This window comes from Watersipora subatra, chromosome 3, assembly GCF_963576615.1.
Source record: "Watersipora subatra chromosome 3, tzWatSuba1.1, whole genome shotgun sequence".
Classification (NCBI taxonomy): Eukaryota; Metazoa; Bryozoa; class Gymnolaemata; order Cheilostomatida; family Watersiporidae; genus Watersipora; species Watersipora subatra.
Genome location: NC_088710.1, coordinates 21063819 through 21082581, shown reverse-complemented (window position 1 = coordinate 21082581; position 18763 = coordinate 21063819). Strand labels below are relative to the sequence as shown.

The 18763-nt window shown below is 34.6% G+C and overlaps 2 protein-coding genes across 2 annotated transcripts in view; one reads left to right on the top strand and one right to left on the bottom strand.

Moving 5' to 3' along the window:
• Positions 1-3: 3 nt before the first annotated feature.
• On the bottom strand, positions 4-17678 carry LOC137389648 (ubiquitin thioesterase OTU1-like). The gene is made up of 5 exons (XM_068075710.1): positions 17596-17678; positions 9613-9799; positions 7932-8021; positions 2658-2876; positions 4-447 (listed from the first exon to the last, which is right to left on the bottom strand). The coding sequence occupies exons 2-5, from the start codon at positions 9785-9787 to the stop codon at positions 23-25; spliced, it is 909 nt and encodes a 302-aa protein (XP_067931811.1). The 5' UTR covers positions 9788-9799; positions 17596-17678; the 3' UTR covers positions 4-22.
• Positions 17679-17865: 187 nt separating this feature from the next.
• Positions 17866-18763, top strand: part of LOC137391712 (6-phosphofructo-2-kinase/fructose-2,6-bisphosphatase-like) — a 47247-nt gene continuing 46349 nt past the window's right edge. The window contains exon 1 of the mRNA XM_068078244.1: positions 17866-18009. Coding sequence (XP_067934345.1) covers positions 17976-18009 — 34 coding nt within the window. The 5' untranslated portion in view covers positions 17866-17975. The remainder of the gene's footprint in view (positions 18010-18763) is intronic.

Genomic DNA, 18763 nt, shown 5'->3' with positions numbered 1-18763 from the left:
AAAGGTCGGAAGAAAAAAACAACTAAAACTCGGCGAAGTTGCTATGGCCAGTGTCTTTAGCGTGTTTGCTCAACTCTTTCTGGCCAGCTAGACCTTGACCGCAAGTCACGCATTTCAACTTAAAGTTTTTGGCATCCGTGTATTGTCTATTAGCTTTTTCCTTCTCTGCTAAGGAAAGTGCCTGTGTGACCACCCTGTCATCATTGACAGAAAAGATTGTTCTTGGTTTAGATTCGCTGCCCTCATACAGTGGGTCATAATGAATGCCATCATATATAAGCAGTATTCTATTGTCATACTGCTCTCCAAACTTTTCTGTCCTCGTGTGCTGTATATCCACCACAACCATCTCTGTCATGTAATGGTGACAGAGGATTGACAGCTCAATAGCTCCACCCCAGGAGTCGGGGTACTTCACCCAATTTGCATAATCCTCTGGCTTTTGACCTACATAGATAATCATTAATGAACATAAGGAATAAAATCAAGGAACAAGACTAGTAATTGCTCAGAATTTGCAGTAAGTGTTACAATGCCGGCAGCAGTACGACCAAGAACAGCAGCTGAGCGGACGGAAGATGTTCGATATAAAAGATTTATCATGTCATAACAATGAAACCAACTCATCAAGCAATGGTCAGTCGTGAGAAAGACCAGCATGATATAAATGAGTGTTCCATGAGGTCAAACGAGGTCACCATGTCAAATAAAGGTTTCTTGAAACAATACATCTCTAAATTGTTATTACAAACTGATGAGCCCTTGAATAACCTAGTTACAACTTGTCTGTATCACATTGGGTAAGTGCTAACCACTAAGAGGAATTTAAACCAACTTGGTGAATAATTGTCACTTTCCATGAATCGGAAAACATCATTAGTTTAAACCTAAAAGCATATTAGTTACACGGATTACTTGTACACAAAAAAGTCTATCTGTGTGTAATTATTTTCTTACATTTGTTTTCATCTCCATTCCTGATTATATGGAGGTTTAAGGCGGTGTTGCATGAGTATTTTTGATACTTTGTAGAGTGATAACTTTTCCATGTTTACATTTATGTCAAAACCATTTATAGATCATTGCCCTTAATTTGTGCGATGGGCTATGGAAACGCTGATAACAATACATTTCCATTGCTGACAAGGCAATGTTTCATATAAAAACATATAACACAAAGTTGGGTTGTTTTCATATTTTTAATGCAGTTAAAAATGTAAGATTTCTTTTGGTAAACATGTTTAAAACAAAATAAATTCAACTCATATTGGACATGGTAGAATTTGGAGCTAATGCAATAGTGATGTAAAGTTGTTCATACTGACATAGAAACACCAAATGACATAAATTCTGCAGTAATGTGTATCCTGGAGAAGAAAGTGAAATGACAACACACTTGTAATTTTGCTAGTGATGAGATTTGTTTTCTTAATAAACATCACGATCATTTAAAAGATCTGCCTCAAAGACTAGTAGCAGAAAATGACGAGGTAATAATGCGTCGTCCAAAGCGCTAGATTTTTTTTAGTAGAAACTTCAATGCAGATCTATGACATGACCGTGACACATCTTCATGTTTGCCATGGACTTGCGTCACTGGTCGTACGCAACCCGGCTGAACAAATATAATTTGTTTCATGAGGAGATGACTCCTGAGTGAGTTAAATTTGTGAGCATCTTCACCATTTTGTAAAGCGCATAAACTTTGCCACTATCACACCTTCAAGTCAGCCACTATCACACCTTCAAGTCAAAAAATGAGACTAGCTTAAAATATTGGAATCAAATGTTTCATATACACTAATGAAAATCTTACAGCCAGACATACAAGTCATAAAACTGATACATCAATCGTGATTTGGTAAATGTGTATTTAGAAATATTTAGTTGACTACTTATCACCCTAACTGGTTAGTGCGGATGAACTTTTTCTTCTGCGATCTGTAAGTTGTAGAGACTTTAGTTTTCAAACACTTGAATGAAAACCTCAGCAAATATGTTGATATATATAAACAACAGAAACGTAGAAATAATTTTATAAACATGAGCTGTTATTAGAAAAACCTTGTATTAAAAATTTTGAGTTTTTTACTGCCCTGATGGAAATAGATTTTCAAATTAACAATCTACCCAGCGATATTCTATACGCGCTACCGTAACAGCCTAGATGCTCCAATCTCCATTAATTTTCTATTTCGTGACACCAACATACTACATCCACAACTGTATGTTTCAGTTTATAAGAAGCCTAATAAGTACACATGTACAGATGGTCATATCCTGTATACTTCATATTATAAACTTTATATGAGTACAAACATATTTCTAGTCTTATAACATGATAGACTCATCAGACTTCCTATGAAGAGACTTCATCGTATCTTTCACTTTATCAACTTTCTGTTACTATAACCTACAAGTCGCTATCCCACCTCCTCCACAATACTATTAGATTATCAACTTTTAAAACATGTCTGTTCAATTCACTTAATTATTCTTGATATCTGTCTTTTATTATTTTTCTTTTTTTTACATGTAACAGAAAACCTCATTTTTTTGGCATTTAATGAAAAACATCATTTTTTGATGACTACCAATTTCAATAGAAAGTTATACCTACATTAATGCTAATGATACAGTCGGTATAATCCACCCACCCAATAATGCTTCAGTATATTTTTTAGGCTGTGATAATATAATGTCCGCCACAGTTCTCCTCATTTCTGTTGCATTACTGAGTTTGAGTACACCATTGATACAGAAGTCAATGCTTGAGAACAGGCAGGAGTTATTGGCTGGAACAGCTTTCCGTCTGATGGATGTGTCTCCTAATGCTTCCTTTTTTACTTGACCGCTGTGTGGTGACAAACTCCTTTCTGTAATAAAAGTATAGATGCTCTCAACAAACATGATTCAGGTGGAAACAACTACAGCTGTTACACTATTTTTTCCTCGACGTGTTCAGAGCCCCATAGCTTCACAGAGTCCCGTGACCAAAACCGGAAACAAAACGTTTGTTTCCAAACAAACTCGATCGACATACTGATCTCTAATGGAATATTCATACCTCGCTCTCAATAGCTCACTTTTTTGCATTTACTTTCCTTTTTTACAAAACAATATTGGTAGCATATAGTGGGAATTTTGTTTTCTTTCAAATTGTGTACAATACAACAATCAATTTCAGAGCAACTGCCAATGGGAGTAATTTTTGTTGGTTAATATTGCGGTCTCTCCATTATAGCTTATATAAAAATAGTGGGCGTGGCCTGTTTGTTTGGGAATGAGCGAGCTCTCATATACGCTTCTGTTGGTCGCGGGACTCTGTGAAGCTCTACGGCTCTGGATGTGTTTGGGTAGTGATTCAAATTTTTAACACCTTCAGAGCTGATTACACATACTTGCAAGATGAATGGCGTCTTCAGGATTGTATTGAATTCTGGTCAACACGGTAAAAATGGCATTTTTAATTGGGCTGTAGCGGACTGACCTCTATAACATAGCCTTACTCAAACCACAAAAAGATATTTGGCTGAAGTCTGCTAGACTGAAACAGTGTAGCAGTCAGGTATCAGAGGCTATTTAAGTTGAACTAACAGAAAGTACAGGAGGTAAGGTATCATAACTCCTGAGAACCAACTTATAACAGAAATAACATTTTTATATTCTGACAAACCAGCACAACATTTGTATATGTCCCACTTGGTCCATTCAAACATTTTTTTCCAATGCCTGTAAAATAATTCATGCTAGCGTATATATAGAGGGTAGAGAGGATATTGAAGATGGGATATTTCACATGAATCTTTGTGTAATATTTAAAGTTTAATAAAACAAAAACACTGGCAATAAGTATTGTTGTTTTTTGAAATTTAGAAAGTAGAATATACATGTAAAATGTGGCTCATAGCTTCTGCATACGATGTTTTATATTGATAGAACTATATGAATGCCCGGCGTTGCCCGAGTAATAAAAGTCTTTGCGCAATCTATGGGCAGGCCATCGCAAGGTGGATTTCCAACACGCCATTTTTTGGAATCAACTACCTAAGTCTATTAAATGCATAGAGAAGATGGCCAGTTTCAAGAGAGAACTCAGGTTGTATCTTTTTAACATGTGAATAAAACCGATGACGACAAGCCCAACGCTCCGACTAGCTATGCTATTGCGTATTATGGGCTTCATCACTCCTCCAGCTTTTTTTCTTTTGCTCAACTAATTTCGTTGATGAAAATAAATCACAAATCAAAAACCTTATTTTTATTCAACATATACAACATTTACCATTCTAACTTTTCAACTTTATATTATGAGAAGTGTTTTTGTTCAGTTCAAATAAATTAGGAGAAAAAATAAACAATGAGTACATGGAAGTATAAAAAAGGTTACTGCTGCAGCAAAAGCTCGTTGTATTAAAAGTTTTGATGGACGATACTGGTGGCTCTCGATACTGGTACAAATGTAAAAGTGAGATATCGGACTTCTTTGTTTGGCCAACGGAGAGAGAATGTAGAGGCAACTCCTACTCCAGATAATACATTTGTCCATATAAAAAGTAGTTATCTTTTACATATTTATCAACACCGGAAATAGGAGTGCAAAATGGCATGCCTGAAAATTACAAAATACAAATTTAAAAAATAGGAAATGGGTAATGGTGAAAAAAGTTTCTAACATATTTCTAAAATTTGCAATAGTAAAAGGTAATATTAATTGATAATAAAAAGTGCATATTCAGCATGTGCAATCGCGATAAGGATATACCGATATGTAAGAGCTTTAAAAACAATAAGAACGGCTTAGTTTAGTGGTTAGGCACACTTGTTTGTAGACTTGAGATTTGAATGTCAGGAGTTGAAATCCTCTGCAAAGCAGATTTTGTATTGCTAAATTTTAATCGCTATGACTAGACACACTGATGAAAGCAAAAAGACAAACAAACACTGAGATTTATATACCGTTAAACCTCTAATTGAATGCCACCTCTATTTGACCGCCGCTGTAAGAGAAAGGTTGAAAAATAGACTGCCACCTTTATTTAACCACCACTTTGACAATCTTTGAATTTTATGAACACATAATATCAAGTGATCAGTAGAAGAGTGTCCACAAACTCGTATTAATAATGAATCGTTTACATCAATAACAAATAATACTTTCATTGTCCAACTCCAGAGCTTTCGTTTTTCTCGTTAAAACTTTGAAAGCATTACCATAGAAATAATTAATAACTGTATCAGGCTAGCAGTAGTTCCTTATTTAACGCGGTATTGATATTTCAAAGTACATGTATATAAAATGGTTTACCTTTACGATGGTAGATGAACGACTAGTTTGTACATTTGTGCTAAATGTAACGCGTAAAAGTATCGCTCTGCCAAAAATTGTTTGGACGCTAATACCGACTACTTCAGCAGTGCAGAAAAGTTGAGGTCAGAAGACATTGTGGAAGATAGTAAACAACCAGAAGATGTTCATTCCATCGAAAGCAACAATCACACCACGGCTATCAGAGCAAACAATGCAATTATTTTTGCATCGTTTTAAAAATGCTAACTTTGTTTCTGCATGTAATATAATTATGTTTTGTTTATGTCACTTGTTTATGAATATTTAAATTTGCAGCTTTTGATCGATTATCATTATATAACTTGTAAATTTGCAAATTTTCAGCAAATTATTTAATAGCATCCTTGCGGTTTTCTTAAAGGTTGACTTGCAACAAAATTCATATTACAGTTATTTGGTATCAAAATATTCTCCATGTCTTACTCTGCTGTGTTGTAGGTGTAAAATATGTGGAAATGTGATTACAAGCTCTTAAAAGCTAAAAACTGAACAGTTAATCGCAGCCATCACGAAACCGCCTTAGGTTGGAATCCCTTTCCAAAACGGCTCAAATGGGACGTAGTTGTTACAGGATGGTTTCTGTTTACACTTTCATGCAACCTCATTCGTCAAAATATTTTCATAAATATACTTCATGCATTCAATAAAACCATGTCTATTGTTCTTACGCGTCTGTTTTATCGTCATTGTAATGCTGTCACTTTTAGCACTGATATCTTATAACTTACCGTAAAAATTTGTTAAACTTTTTAACCTTAGCTCGAAGGAGTACTTATCATTGTCTGATAATCATGACGAGCCTGTTGGTCACCTGTGATAATCGAAAAGTGCTGCAAAAATTATTTTTGAAGTATTGGGTCACGTGATCAGATTACAACTTGACGATTGAATAATGCCGAAACAAAACTGTAAAGTAGCGAGCATCTATATTTGGTCAGGACTCCGGTAGAACCTGAACTGTTTGTCATAAACTAGTGTTACGAAACGTTTTATATTGAGCCTTTTATTTCATGTGATAACATCACTTGTCAAAACAATAACCACATTGGGTTTGAGTACGTCGTCCGTCATAAAGGGATTCCAAACGTAGTTTGGAATCCCTTTACGACGGAATTAATATTGTTTTGACAAGTGATGTTATCACATGAAATAAAAGGCTCAATATAAAACGTTTCGTAACACTAGTTTATGACAAACAGTTCAGGTTCTACCGGAGTCCTGACCAAATATAGATGCTCGCTACTTTACAGTTTTGTTTCGGCATTATTCAATCGTCAAGTCGTAATCTGATCACGTGACCCAATACTTCAAAAATAATTTTTGCAGCACTTTTCGATTATCACAGGTGACCAACAGACTCGTCTTGATTATCAGACAATGATATGTACTCCTTTGAGCTAAGGTTAAAAAGTTTAACGAATTTTTACGGTAAGTTATAAGATATCAGTGCTAAAAGTGACAGCATTACAATGACGATAAAACAGACGCGTAAGAACAATAGACATGGTTTTATTGAATGCATGAAGTATATTTATGAAAATATTTTGACGAATGAGGTTGCATGAAAGTGTAAACAGAAACCATCCTGTAACAACTACGTCCCATTTGAGCCGTTTTGGAAAGGGATTCCAACCTAAGGCGGTTTCGTGATGGCTGCGATTAACTGTTCAGTTTTTAGCTTTTAAGAGCTTGTAATCACATTTCCACATATTTTGCGCCTACAACACAGCAGAGTAAGACATGGTGAATTTTTTGATACCAAATAACAAAAATGTTAATCTTGTTGCAAGTCAACCTTTAATACAGCTTACAATAAATCGACACTCATAACTCTTTTTCTGTTGCACACAAAAAGCTAGTTTTGGCTGTGAACTGTAGCAATCATATTTCAATATCATACATATCAATATATATCAATATATGTATATTCAAGAACACGTGACATAAATGAACCATCCTTATATTACATGCAGAAAAGAAAATGAAATTTTTGAAACAAAAACATTTGCATCGTTTGCTCGGTCAGTTGCATTCTGATTGTTGTCTTTGATGGAAAAAACATATTCTGGCTGTTCAATATCTTCCACAATGTTTTCTGACCTCAACTCTTCTTCTGCACTGCTGAAATAGTCGATAATAGTGTCCTAACAACCTTTTGGACACAGCAAAACTTTTACGCGCTGCAATGCGCACAAATAATAAACTTTTAGCAGCATCGCTAAGCACAACTTTTCATTTAAAACTAGTCATTCATATACTACTGTAAATGTAAACTGTTTTTATATATTTTGAAGTATCAAAACCGCGTTACATAAGGAACTACTACTAGCCTGATATAGTTATCAATTATTTCTATGGTAATGCTTTTCTTTCAGTTTTAACGAAAAAAACGAAAACCTTTGGAGTTGGAAAATGGACTTTGATACGAACAGAAACTACGAAAGAATTATGGGTTTGTAAACATCAAGGAATGGTAGAGTGGCGGTCAAATGGAAGTGGTGTTCTAATATAGGTGGCATTCAAATAAAGGTGGCATTCAAATTAGAGGTTTTTCGGTATATAGCATTGTCTAAAGTAGTACTTTGAGCTGGTGCCCTTGATCCTTTGGTCTCTTCTATGATTATGAAGTCTCCATGGTTTACTCCACAATCCTTTAATAAGCAGTTATCTCCTAAAATATAATGATATAATATATTCGCAGCCAGCTCAGGTGCAAATTGCATCTACTTTGGTAAGTTGTATCATTTATAGTTTAGAAAAAAAACACAAAAACTGTTAAATGTTTGATGAATAGTCACATTCTCGTAGGAGGCAGTGCAATTAAAATATGAGAAGATATATATAACTCAAAGGTATAATACTAATATTCTATGCTTTAATGTACTTTAATTTGAGCTTGTTGCAAAATATTAGATACATACTAATTGCATATAGCTGACACGCATCTCAGATTTTACTATAATCATTTGAAATTAAAATGCATGCTGAAAGACAAAAACTTATAACCTTTGCCTGTTGTCCGAAATTCTATCATCCTGGCTTGAAACAATCAATAGTTCATGGTTCAATACATGTACAACATACTATGCTTGGTACATTTAATAGAAGATTGAAGCAGTAAATGTCTGTCAGAAAATGGTTAACCAAAGATTGAAGCAGTAAATTTCTGTCAGAAAATGGTTAACCAAAGATTGAAGAAGTAAATTTCTGTCAGAAAATGGTTAACCAAAGATTGAAGAAGTAAATGTCTGTCAGAAAATGGCTAATCAAAGATTGAAGCAGTAAATGTCTGTCAGAAAATAGTTAACCAAAGATTGAAGCAGTAAATGTCTGTCAGAAAATGGCTAACCAAAGATTGAAGCAGTAAATGTCTGTCAGAAAATGATTAACCAAAGATTGAAGCAGTAAATGTCTGTCAGAAAATGGTTAACCAAAGATTGAAGAAGTAAATTTCTGTCAGAAAATGGTTAACCAAAGATTGAAGAAGTAAATTTCTGTCAGAAAATGGTTAACCAAAGATTGAAGCAGTAAATGTCTGTCGGAAAATAGTTAACCAAAGATTGAAGCAGTAAATGTCTGTCGGAAAATAGTTAACCAAAGATTGAAGCAGTAAATGTCTGTCAGAAAATGGCTAATCAAAGATTGAAGCAGTAAATGTCTGTCAGAAAATGGCTAATCAAAGATTGAAGCAGTAAATGTCTGTCAGAAAATGGCTAATCAAAGATTGAAGCAGTAAATGTCTGTCAGAAAATGGCTAATCAAAGATTGAAGCAGTAAATGTCTGTCAGAAAATGGCTAATCAAAGATTGAAGCAGTAAATGTCTGTCAGAAAATGGCTAATCAAAGATTGAAGCAGTAAATGTCTGTCAGAAAATGGCTAATCAAAGATTGAAGCAGTAAATGTCTGTCAGAAAATGATTAACCAAAGATTGAAGAAGTAAATGTCTGTCAGAAAATAGTTAATCAAAGATTGAAGCAGTAAATGTCTGTCAGAAAATAGTTAACCAAAGATTGAAGCAGTAAATGTCTGTCAGAAAATGATTAACCAAAGATTGAAGCAGTAAATGTCTGTCGGAAAATAGTTAACCAAAGATTGAAGCAGTAAATTTCTGTCAGAAAATGCTGATAATCCTGAAGTAACAATACTGGTATCCTGACATCTCTAATACATATACGTATTATAATTATATTATTATTACATTATTATATGTATAGATAAAAAAGAATGTTTCACATATGGTGCCACCATAAAAATGACTTACCTGCCTGTATGGCGGTGGGAGGTATGCCACTCTTGAGCACAAAACTTTCAACATCTAAATCAGTAAGACTAACAATAAGTGCTTTTAAATCGAGTAAGGTCGACTCAGAGTCAAGGTCAGTTATTGGATAAGTGGCAGAGCGAGTGCGACATCTGAGCTGTATAGGAGTTGCCATATGGATGCTAGTCTACAATAGTAGAGTGCTATTAATAAGACAATTAGCAAGTCATTCTTTAGTTGTGGTACATTAATGATTAGGTCATGCAGACAGGTTATATACCGACAAGGTATAACCAAAGATCAATGACACATAGATTTTAATGTCAATTGTAGAGCTATATGCATGAAAAAAAATAAGCTTGATAGAAGCAGTATTGAGAACTTTAAGATTTCTCAAACAACATCACATTTGTTCCCCTGGTAAATAAAAAATAGCCACAACTCTAAAAGGATGTGATCCCGAGCACGCAGTGCAATGATGATCTATGGAGTAACTTACTGTAAAACCTTTATTTGAATGCCACCTTTGTTTGAACGCCACCTTTATTGAATGCCACCTCTAACAGAACGCCACTTTTATTTGAATGTCACCTTTAACAAAATGCCCCCTTTATTTGAATGCCACTATAGAAGAAGGGTTGAAAAATACAACGCCACCCTTTTTTTGAATGCCACCTCTATTCGCCCGTCACTTCGAAATTTTTTGACCTTTATGAACCTATAATAGAGTGATCATTAGAAAAGTGTCCATAAAATAGTACTAATAATGACACGGTAACAGCTAATTTTTTCATTGTTGCTGTAGTGGTGGCCATGATAATAGTGATGGTGTGCCTAAGAAGATCGATCATCACAATCATCAGAACTACACTCTGATTCAAAGTCACTAAGGTCTAAAACATGTCCATGGCTTTTAGATTCATCCATAATACGGTTTACAATCTTACTTGAAGACTTTACAGCGTTTAGATGAACGATGACGAACATCGTGCGACGTAACGGCAGCCATTATTAATTTTGAAATGTTGAAAACGTTTTTAAAAATTAAAAACGCTATGTCCGTTTTTTAACTCTGAAGCTTTCCAGTTTTTGATTGAAACGTTGAAAATGACACTATCGAAATACTTGATAACAGCACAGCGCCATTATTTCAAGTTGAGTTAAACAAGTAGTTTCTTGTTTAACTCGGTTTGATACTTAGACGTATATTAAAAACGGTTTAGCAAAAATGTTGAGGCCAACAGCATTAATGTCGATCCATCAGAAGGAGAGTGTAAAATATTGGCAACATTAGCATCGCTTCACCCATAAAAGGGTTAAATTTATTTTCCATAAATCTGTCGAGCTACTTGAAAAATACAAGGCCACCCTTTATTTGAACACCACCTCTAATTAAACGCCACAATGTTAGATTCAGCAATTTATTTTGCTATACACGTAGTAATGTGTACATCTTTACTCACTGTCCAAGTCTATCAGCTGTCCTCAAGAGACAGCAAACAAGTCAATTTTAACCACAGGGTTGTGATTTCACCAAGCCTTGTCCTCATTTTATGTGTTTTTCAATACTATTTCAACATTTGTGTATTTGGTTTATAATCGGAAGTATGATTCATTAGCAATTGGCAGCAACACTTTTCTATTTTTTGGACCACCTGAGGCATTTATCTTGTGCACCTCAAGCTGGTAACTTGTGTTGTACACTTATCATACTCGTCAATATTCCTAAAGTAAACTAAAGTCATCAGAAAGCACGATCAAGAATACTTATCACGTTATATCACAACCAGGACAATTCTTATTGCATTTCCTGAGAGGATGTAACAAGGTAATACTTTTTACTTTAATATCATTATTATACAGAGTGCCTTTTTTATTTGTTATTATTCATATAGTTAATGCTTTGTTTTCAGCTGCCTTTTTTAAGTATATGCGCATTTCTGCTTTATATCTGTTATATACTCATTCATATCAAATCATAATTTGTTAGCAATGTTTTATCTGCTACATATTATTGCGAGTTTTTATACATCTTTTATGCTACTTTTACTTGCTATCAAACTTGCTATTGCCTCTTTTATTATTATTTACTCTTCATTTAATTTCATTTTAGATTCACGATATATCGGTATATGCATATATATCAAATAAACATACTATTCACATACAACTAACAACCGATAATCCGTTGGATCTCAGATCTATTGGGAAGTGCAATACAATAGGCAAAGAGTTAAAAATGGAACGCCATTTGTTCAAATAGAAGTTTTACGATAGTTTTTAAACACTCAGAGAACAATAATATAGTGACAGACATTCTTTGATGCACTGACTCATTAGATAAGGTAATTCAACCAAGATAATTCATAAACAGATGCGAACATATTCATCATTGTGATTAAAAGACAAAACACTGCCATGGTTTGGTATGGCTATTATTTCCAGTAACATTTGCTTGGAATGTGACAAATATTTAATTTGTGAAGCCAGCAGTATTAATGTACACAAGTAAAAACAGCAATGTAATATAAAAGCATGATCCAAAAAAATACGAAAAAAAAACTTCTTCAAGATAAGATAATCTTCAGAAATAGACTTTGAGAAGCTTCAATAACTCATGCGACCTTTGAACCTCATGCGGTAAATATGTGTCCATTGTGGCTGTTATTATGGCTGTTTTGACATTTCTAGCTAGTATAAACTTTTAAAGAAAAACACGAAAGTAAGAATATGGCCTTAGACATTTTAGTACACAATTAAGTTTACATTTGTAAATTTCCAGTTCCCATTTGGTTAACTCAAATCAATGATATCATATATTGCTTTGTCATCAGTTTATATGGTCATAGGATCCATGAACCAGAATGGCTAATCTCAGAAATAGAATATCAACCAATAAGTTATGGTCATTGATTAATAAATTAGATCTGCTACATGACTGTCATCTCATGCATAAGTTTAAAAGACCATAGCATGTAAAGTTTATTTCTTTAATTTCAAGATAGCTATCATCTTGCTAAAACTTTTAAAAAAACACAAGCTCATGAACAATACGTTGTATCAAAAAAAGACTGTTCTGAAAGCAATTTCATGTTTACCATCTCTGAGACACAATGACCAAGTAAACGACTATAGTGAAACTGAACTCGTGAAACTGAACTCAAGCAACGGATGAGCTCCTGAGCTAAAATAAGCATTAAACGAATTAAATAAAATGCTTTTTATCTCAGAGTGCCTGTTTTTAGCAAAAAAATTATGACTATAGTCTACTGCTAAAATTTGTTATTTTGGTCGGAGCTTTTTTGCACTTCATATACCTCAATCTTGGGCTCTGGTAATTTTCCTATAAATAGTTGTTTGAAGGCATTTAAAAGCTGGTAAAACTTACAGCTAGCAGAACTTTACACAACTGGTAGAGACTCAAACTTTACAGGTAGAGACTCGAACAGACACATAATAAAATAAGAGAATGCTAAAAAAACAGTAGAAAAAAACTGAATTTTCATGTCTCCCTCGCTTGATTGATTATTGTAGTTTGTAAAACTAACAGCTTCTATCAAGGTATTGTTATTACACATGCATCTATTGAATTGTTTTCTTTTGCTTATAAATGAATTGTTGAGATGGGCTTTAGAATAGATTAAAAATACAAGTTGCTTCTTGTTAATACATTTAACAGCAGTCATTAAGTGATCTTGGTGATCTCGTCTTATAGGCCTTGTCATGGTATTTGTATGAGTTTTTTGTGCACAAAGTAAAAAATTTTTAATAACTAGATGAATGCCCGGTGTTGCAAGGATAATGAAAAACAGCTTATAAACAGTGGCAGGTAATGTAGTTGCCATTGACTAAGTTGACCAATTAGCCGATAGCAAAATTAGCAAATTAGCTAATTTGAGTACCTTAAGCTAGTAACTTAAGCTTGCTTATATTGCTAAACTTATTATAATGAAAGCAGTTAAGCGTGTGATGTTATGTGTCACACAACATCAAGTTATCCATAATTTAATGGATGTAATGAATATGTTCATAATTACTCATTGCTATGTTGGGCACATAGACTAGTGAGTTAGCAAGCCTGTCAGCAGACCTGAAGGTTCCGAGTTCAAATCCGGTGTGAATTGGATTTTTTTGTTCCTAAAACATTATCGCTACTACTGGACACACAAATCACAAACCAACCAACAGACAAGCATTGAGATTTATAACTATAGATCAAGCATTTCATTGAGTTTCTAGAATTGCAATCAATGAAGCAAACATCAGCAATAGAGGGAATGCAACTTAAACAGAGAGTGTTGTCCCTAAAATGAGCTGTTAGAAAAATGCTAGCACAGAAGCTTTTTAATTGGGCCATGGATCGTGCTGCTAGATGCTCGCAAAGAGGAGATGTGGAGTTTGTGCAGAAATGTTTTGCAGTCCTAAAAATGAAGTACTTTTTGGAAAGATAGGAAAGCTCACAATGAGCTGGGTCGGTCGGAAGCCACAATATATGAGCACTACATGTAACATAGGATACACTTATTGGAACTCTCTACAAAAAGAACTATGCAGTCGTATTCAGCACACATCACCAGTCGATGATGAAAATGTATATGCTTTTTCAAGGCTGTTCATTTTGTAGCGACAGTCAATGCAGCACAGCACCATGATTGCAACTGAAGAACATGTGAAAGCTTGGTGTACCGTGAGAGGGTGCATTTATGGTGCGACTAACACAGCAGAAAGAATAAATGTATATTACTAGTGCCAGATTTAGGATAGAACACTAGTGATATTTGTTCTGTTCATTAATGATGAGCTGTTGCATGGAACGACAATTATTACCTGCAATCATAACAAGTTTTTAAGGTCAACTAGTCTGCAACTATGAGTAGGCTAAGCATGGCTGAATAAAAGCACAAACTTACCTGCACAGATGCATTAGTAAATTAGTCGTACGAATACGTTGTACAATAACAATGCACAATAACAATACATTGCAGTAATATGTCACCACATATTAATTCTAGTGTCAAGAAATCTTCATTTTTAGTGAGCTATGAGTACAATCCAAGTCTTTCTCCTGCAGTCGATCATTTCAACAATGACTGTCATAATTTAAGCTATCACTGACTTTCATGCAGCATTGTTTTCTGCTTTCTCAGGCTATCTGTCTGTGTCTATTTCCTTTAACTTCATGTTAAGCCTACCTACATCTTTGTATTTCAGCCTGGGCCGGCCCTGATTCTTCTTTCATAATGTGTCAATATAATAGTTGTTTTGGCAATCCCTCATGACCAGCCCTTTGCGCATGTCCCAGCCATTTGAGGCATTTTTCTAACAGAATGTCATGATGCATGGTTGTTTAATCAGTACTATGTGCAGTTTCTTCACTTGCGTTTGATACACTGTCCAAGTTTCAGCTACTTATAATGGGGTGGTTAGGATTACAGTTCTGTATACCTCACACTTAGCTCAGATTGTTACATGATTGTTCCTCCACAAAATATTTTAAAGTGCTCCGAAGGAGATACTGACAGTTCCAACTATGTGACTCCATCCTTTATCAATTTTGGCATTACTGGATACGGTACTACCCAGGTATCTGAAATCCATACAGAAAGCGGCTTGCTGTCTATCAGAATATCTCTAGCATCAACTTTACAGATTGATACAGAGATTCTGTTTTCTTTATGGTTATCTTCAAGCTGAATTTTAATGCTCATTTTACAAATCGATCTACAAGCATCAATGAGTACAATCCAAGTACTTTGAAGGTAGAATGCGGTAAAAAATAACAGAACCAGTATTTGGTTTGAGAAAATTGAGCAAGTCTTCGGTCCACGAGAGCTGGATTAATAATATTCAGTGATGATTTAGAAAGCCTGCTTTTAGCCTTGTTCTTTAAATATACATTTGTAACCATGAAAGTCAAACATATCAAGAAACACTTTTAAGACCAACAAAGCATCAGGTCGATATAATTTACATCCGTGACTACTCGAGGACCTATTCGATGAACTGGCTTATCAACATCTTCAAACTATCACTTGACCAGGTAATGGTTGTAGTAAAATGAAAGACCACTCTAGTATGCCTCTTCTACAAAAACAGTAAAAACATGCCACAAAACTAAGGCGCGGTAAGCTTTATTTGCACTGCCAACAAAGAACTCGAGCTCAACATAACATTGCAATAAAAAACATAGTCTTAGTCCATAGTCTTAGTCCATCCTTAGCATAGCTTCTAAAAACAAAACCTGAGAGACAACTGATAGAATTTTCAATTGAACAGTCAAACCTTCTAGACCACGGTGTCTATAATGGACTTTAGCAATGCCTTGATGAGGTCAACAATCACCAAAAACTTGTAAAAATGTTACGCGCGTATACTATTTTCTATCAAGTCATGACCTGAGTTAAATCAACTTTCAATGACTGAACTCGCGAGAAATTGCCGAAGAGCAAGCAATGGCAAAAGTCATATCCAAGGTGCATCTGAGGTCTGCCATTGGCTTTTCCTATCCTCTCCTACATACCGTAAATAATTTTCTGCCATTCCACTTTCAGATGTACACCCATTCACCAATAATACTAATATGGTATGACAAAGCCAGTAACACTATCTAACGATAGAGTACTCCAACAAACTGGAAATGGGGATGGAACATAGAGTTCTATTGCAACAAATTTCAACATCTCACGTACCACCAAACAAAGGAATACTATCGAAAACACATACACAGTAAAAAGTATTGATGATCCTTAAAACTAGGACAATTTAACTACCCAAAGAACGCATAACCCAACACAGACTAACATCTGAAAACTACTTGCAGTAAAGAAAACTATTTTCGAGCTCATTATAAAGACTATGATCCCAACATGATTGAGACCAGTTTTAGAACTGTTAGTGTGGTTAGCAGTTCAATGTGTTAGCCCTGGTTCGAACTGGTGTTAGCACCAGTTGTTAGACTGGTGCTGAAATACGCCTCCTACGCTTGGGATTCAATAAAAAAGTATCTCGGAAAGACTTAATGGGCACTGCAGATATATGCTGTCCGATTAATATTCAACATCATATGCAGAGATTACTAGATTATTACAACTAGCCTGCTAAAAACTCTAAACCTACAGCCATTCGTACAGCATTAAAGTAAGCCTCAAATTGTTCATTAACTATCACCCCGAGTTAATGACAGAACCCAAGATCAGTTATTTCAATACCAAATTGCCAAAACCCACACCAATAGGTATATGATCGCCGAGGAATAGAGTTATTTATGGATCATATATATTTCCCTATATATATTTTCTTTATGAATTATATATATTATATAAGATTTTCATCAACAACGGTATTCTGGCTGACTGCCTTCTATTCTTGAGCAGCTCCAAATCTAGTTGTTCTAGTAGCTTCAAATCTAATTGTTCTAGTAGCTCCAATATTTGTTGTTCTAGCACCTCCAAATCTATTGCTATCAATTTAACATCTCACATTAAATCAAAAACTAAGATAATGCTTCAGTTTATACACGCTTTGAACAGCAAAAACCATAAGATATCCAACAGCGATGCTAATTATTATAGACACAGCAGAGGCTGTAAACGGTAAATTCAAGTAATGTGTCTTATAAATCCGGTCAAGCGTGTCAGCGAATTCGTCGGAATCAAAATACAAAACTCAAAAATACAGAAAGGTCTTCGTTTAACTCGTCCTAAACAGTTTTACCAAATTCCAAAAAAATTAAAAACTGATCATTATGTTCTAATCAGTTCTAATATGCTTGTCTCAATTTCATTTCAACTTCGAAAACCATTATTCAGTTACTTTTTACCGCTAAATTTAATATTTTGCAATATATGTAATAGTCATGATGATAATAAAACGAAAACAGTAGCTGTAAAACTGTAGTTTAGTTGTGCAACAGTGTACGTATTTTATTAAAAAAAGAGCCAATAGTAAATCTTATCATCATGAATTAAAGTGGATGCTTCTTACCTTATTGAAATAAGCGTTAGTTTGTCAACGGTGTTTGGCTCTGAATGACAAGTTGTCAGTTTAGTTGAATGGCGAACGAGTTGTGCAACGATTTTATATCTAAAACAGAAAAAGGATTATACTTGGGTTGTTATTATACATGTTTTGCAGGTTTCGGAGTTTCTTCGTGGCGTCGTAGTTTTCCCCTCACCGCTGTCAAGGAATATTTGTGGAAAATTCCCACGTTCGATCGCTCGGCATCTAGCGTGACTCTCATACATATGTTCATGATGATTGCTACTAAGTGATACTGAACCACTTCCAAACACGTTAGAACTGATTTGAAGTGAAGTTGTTTTATCCATCGTTAAAAGCCAATTTGCCGTTACCCGTTTGTCAACATGCCACTTACCCAGACATCTCCACTTCCACGAGGTATTTTATCAAATCTAGTCCATATATGGTAATTGTGCATTTTGATCTTCCATTGTGCCAGTTTTACGTTATATTTCTATGCGTAGGGTGGTTTAACAGTCATACCCGCGTGCGATGCTGGTCTGTGGCTGGGAGTAATGTTCACCTCGCTGAAATGTTAACAGCTTTCATTCTGTCAGCAGTTTTTTTACACCGTCGTTTTCTTCAATAGCCTAAAGTGAAGAAAAATTGGTAACCATCTTAACTGTGACTATAATGGTCTTATTTTTTTTTTCAGGGAAAATAATATAACAGCTTGAAATATTTGTTAGATGTATCTAATTGTTCACATAAGGAGTGTATTTTTAGGAATACCATGTTAATGTGCTCTTTCTAATATTTTACTTCTATATTCTTGGGATTCATGCCTTGGGCAAAAAATGGTTTCATCAGCACATGATTTAATCAAGTTTATTTTTGCTCTCATAATTTTTTCTTTTCTGCTTTCATGTTAGTCTTTCAACATAACTTTTGGTGACTGCCTTAGCCAGTACTTGGTTTAATAGAAATTTTACAACTACTTTTTTCTCAGTAATTTGTGGTAGAAGTAAACTATGCGCATCACATAAAGCACTTGTATCGTATGTATTGCTTCTAATTTGCTGTCCTAAAATAGATAAATTAAGTTCACTATTAACTCAAACAATGTGATCATAAACAGATTTTCATTTATTATTTTAGTTAGTCCTATACCGTAAATGATGGCCCTTTTACT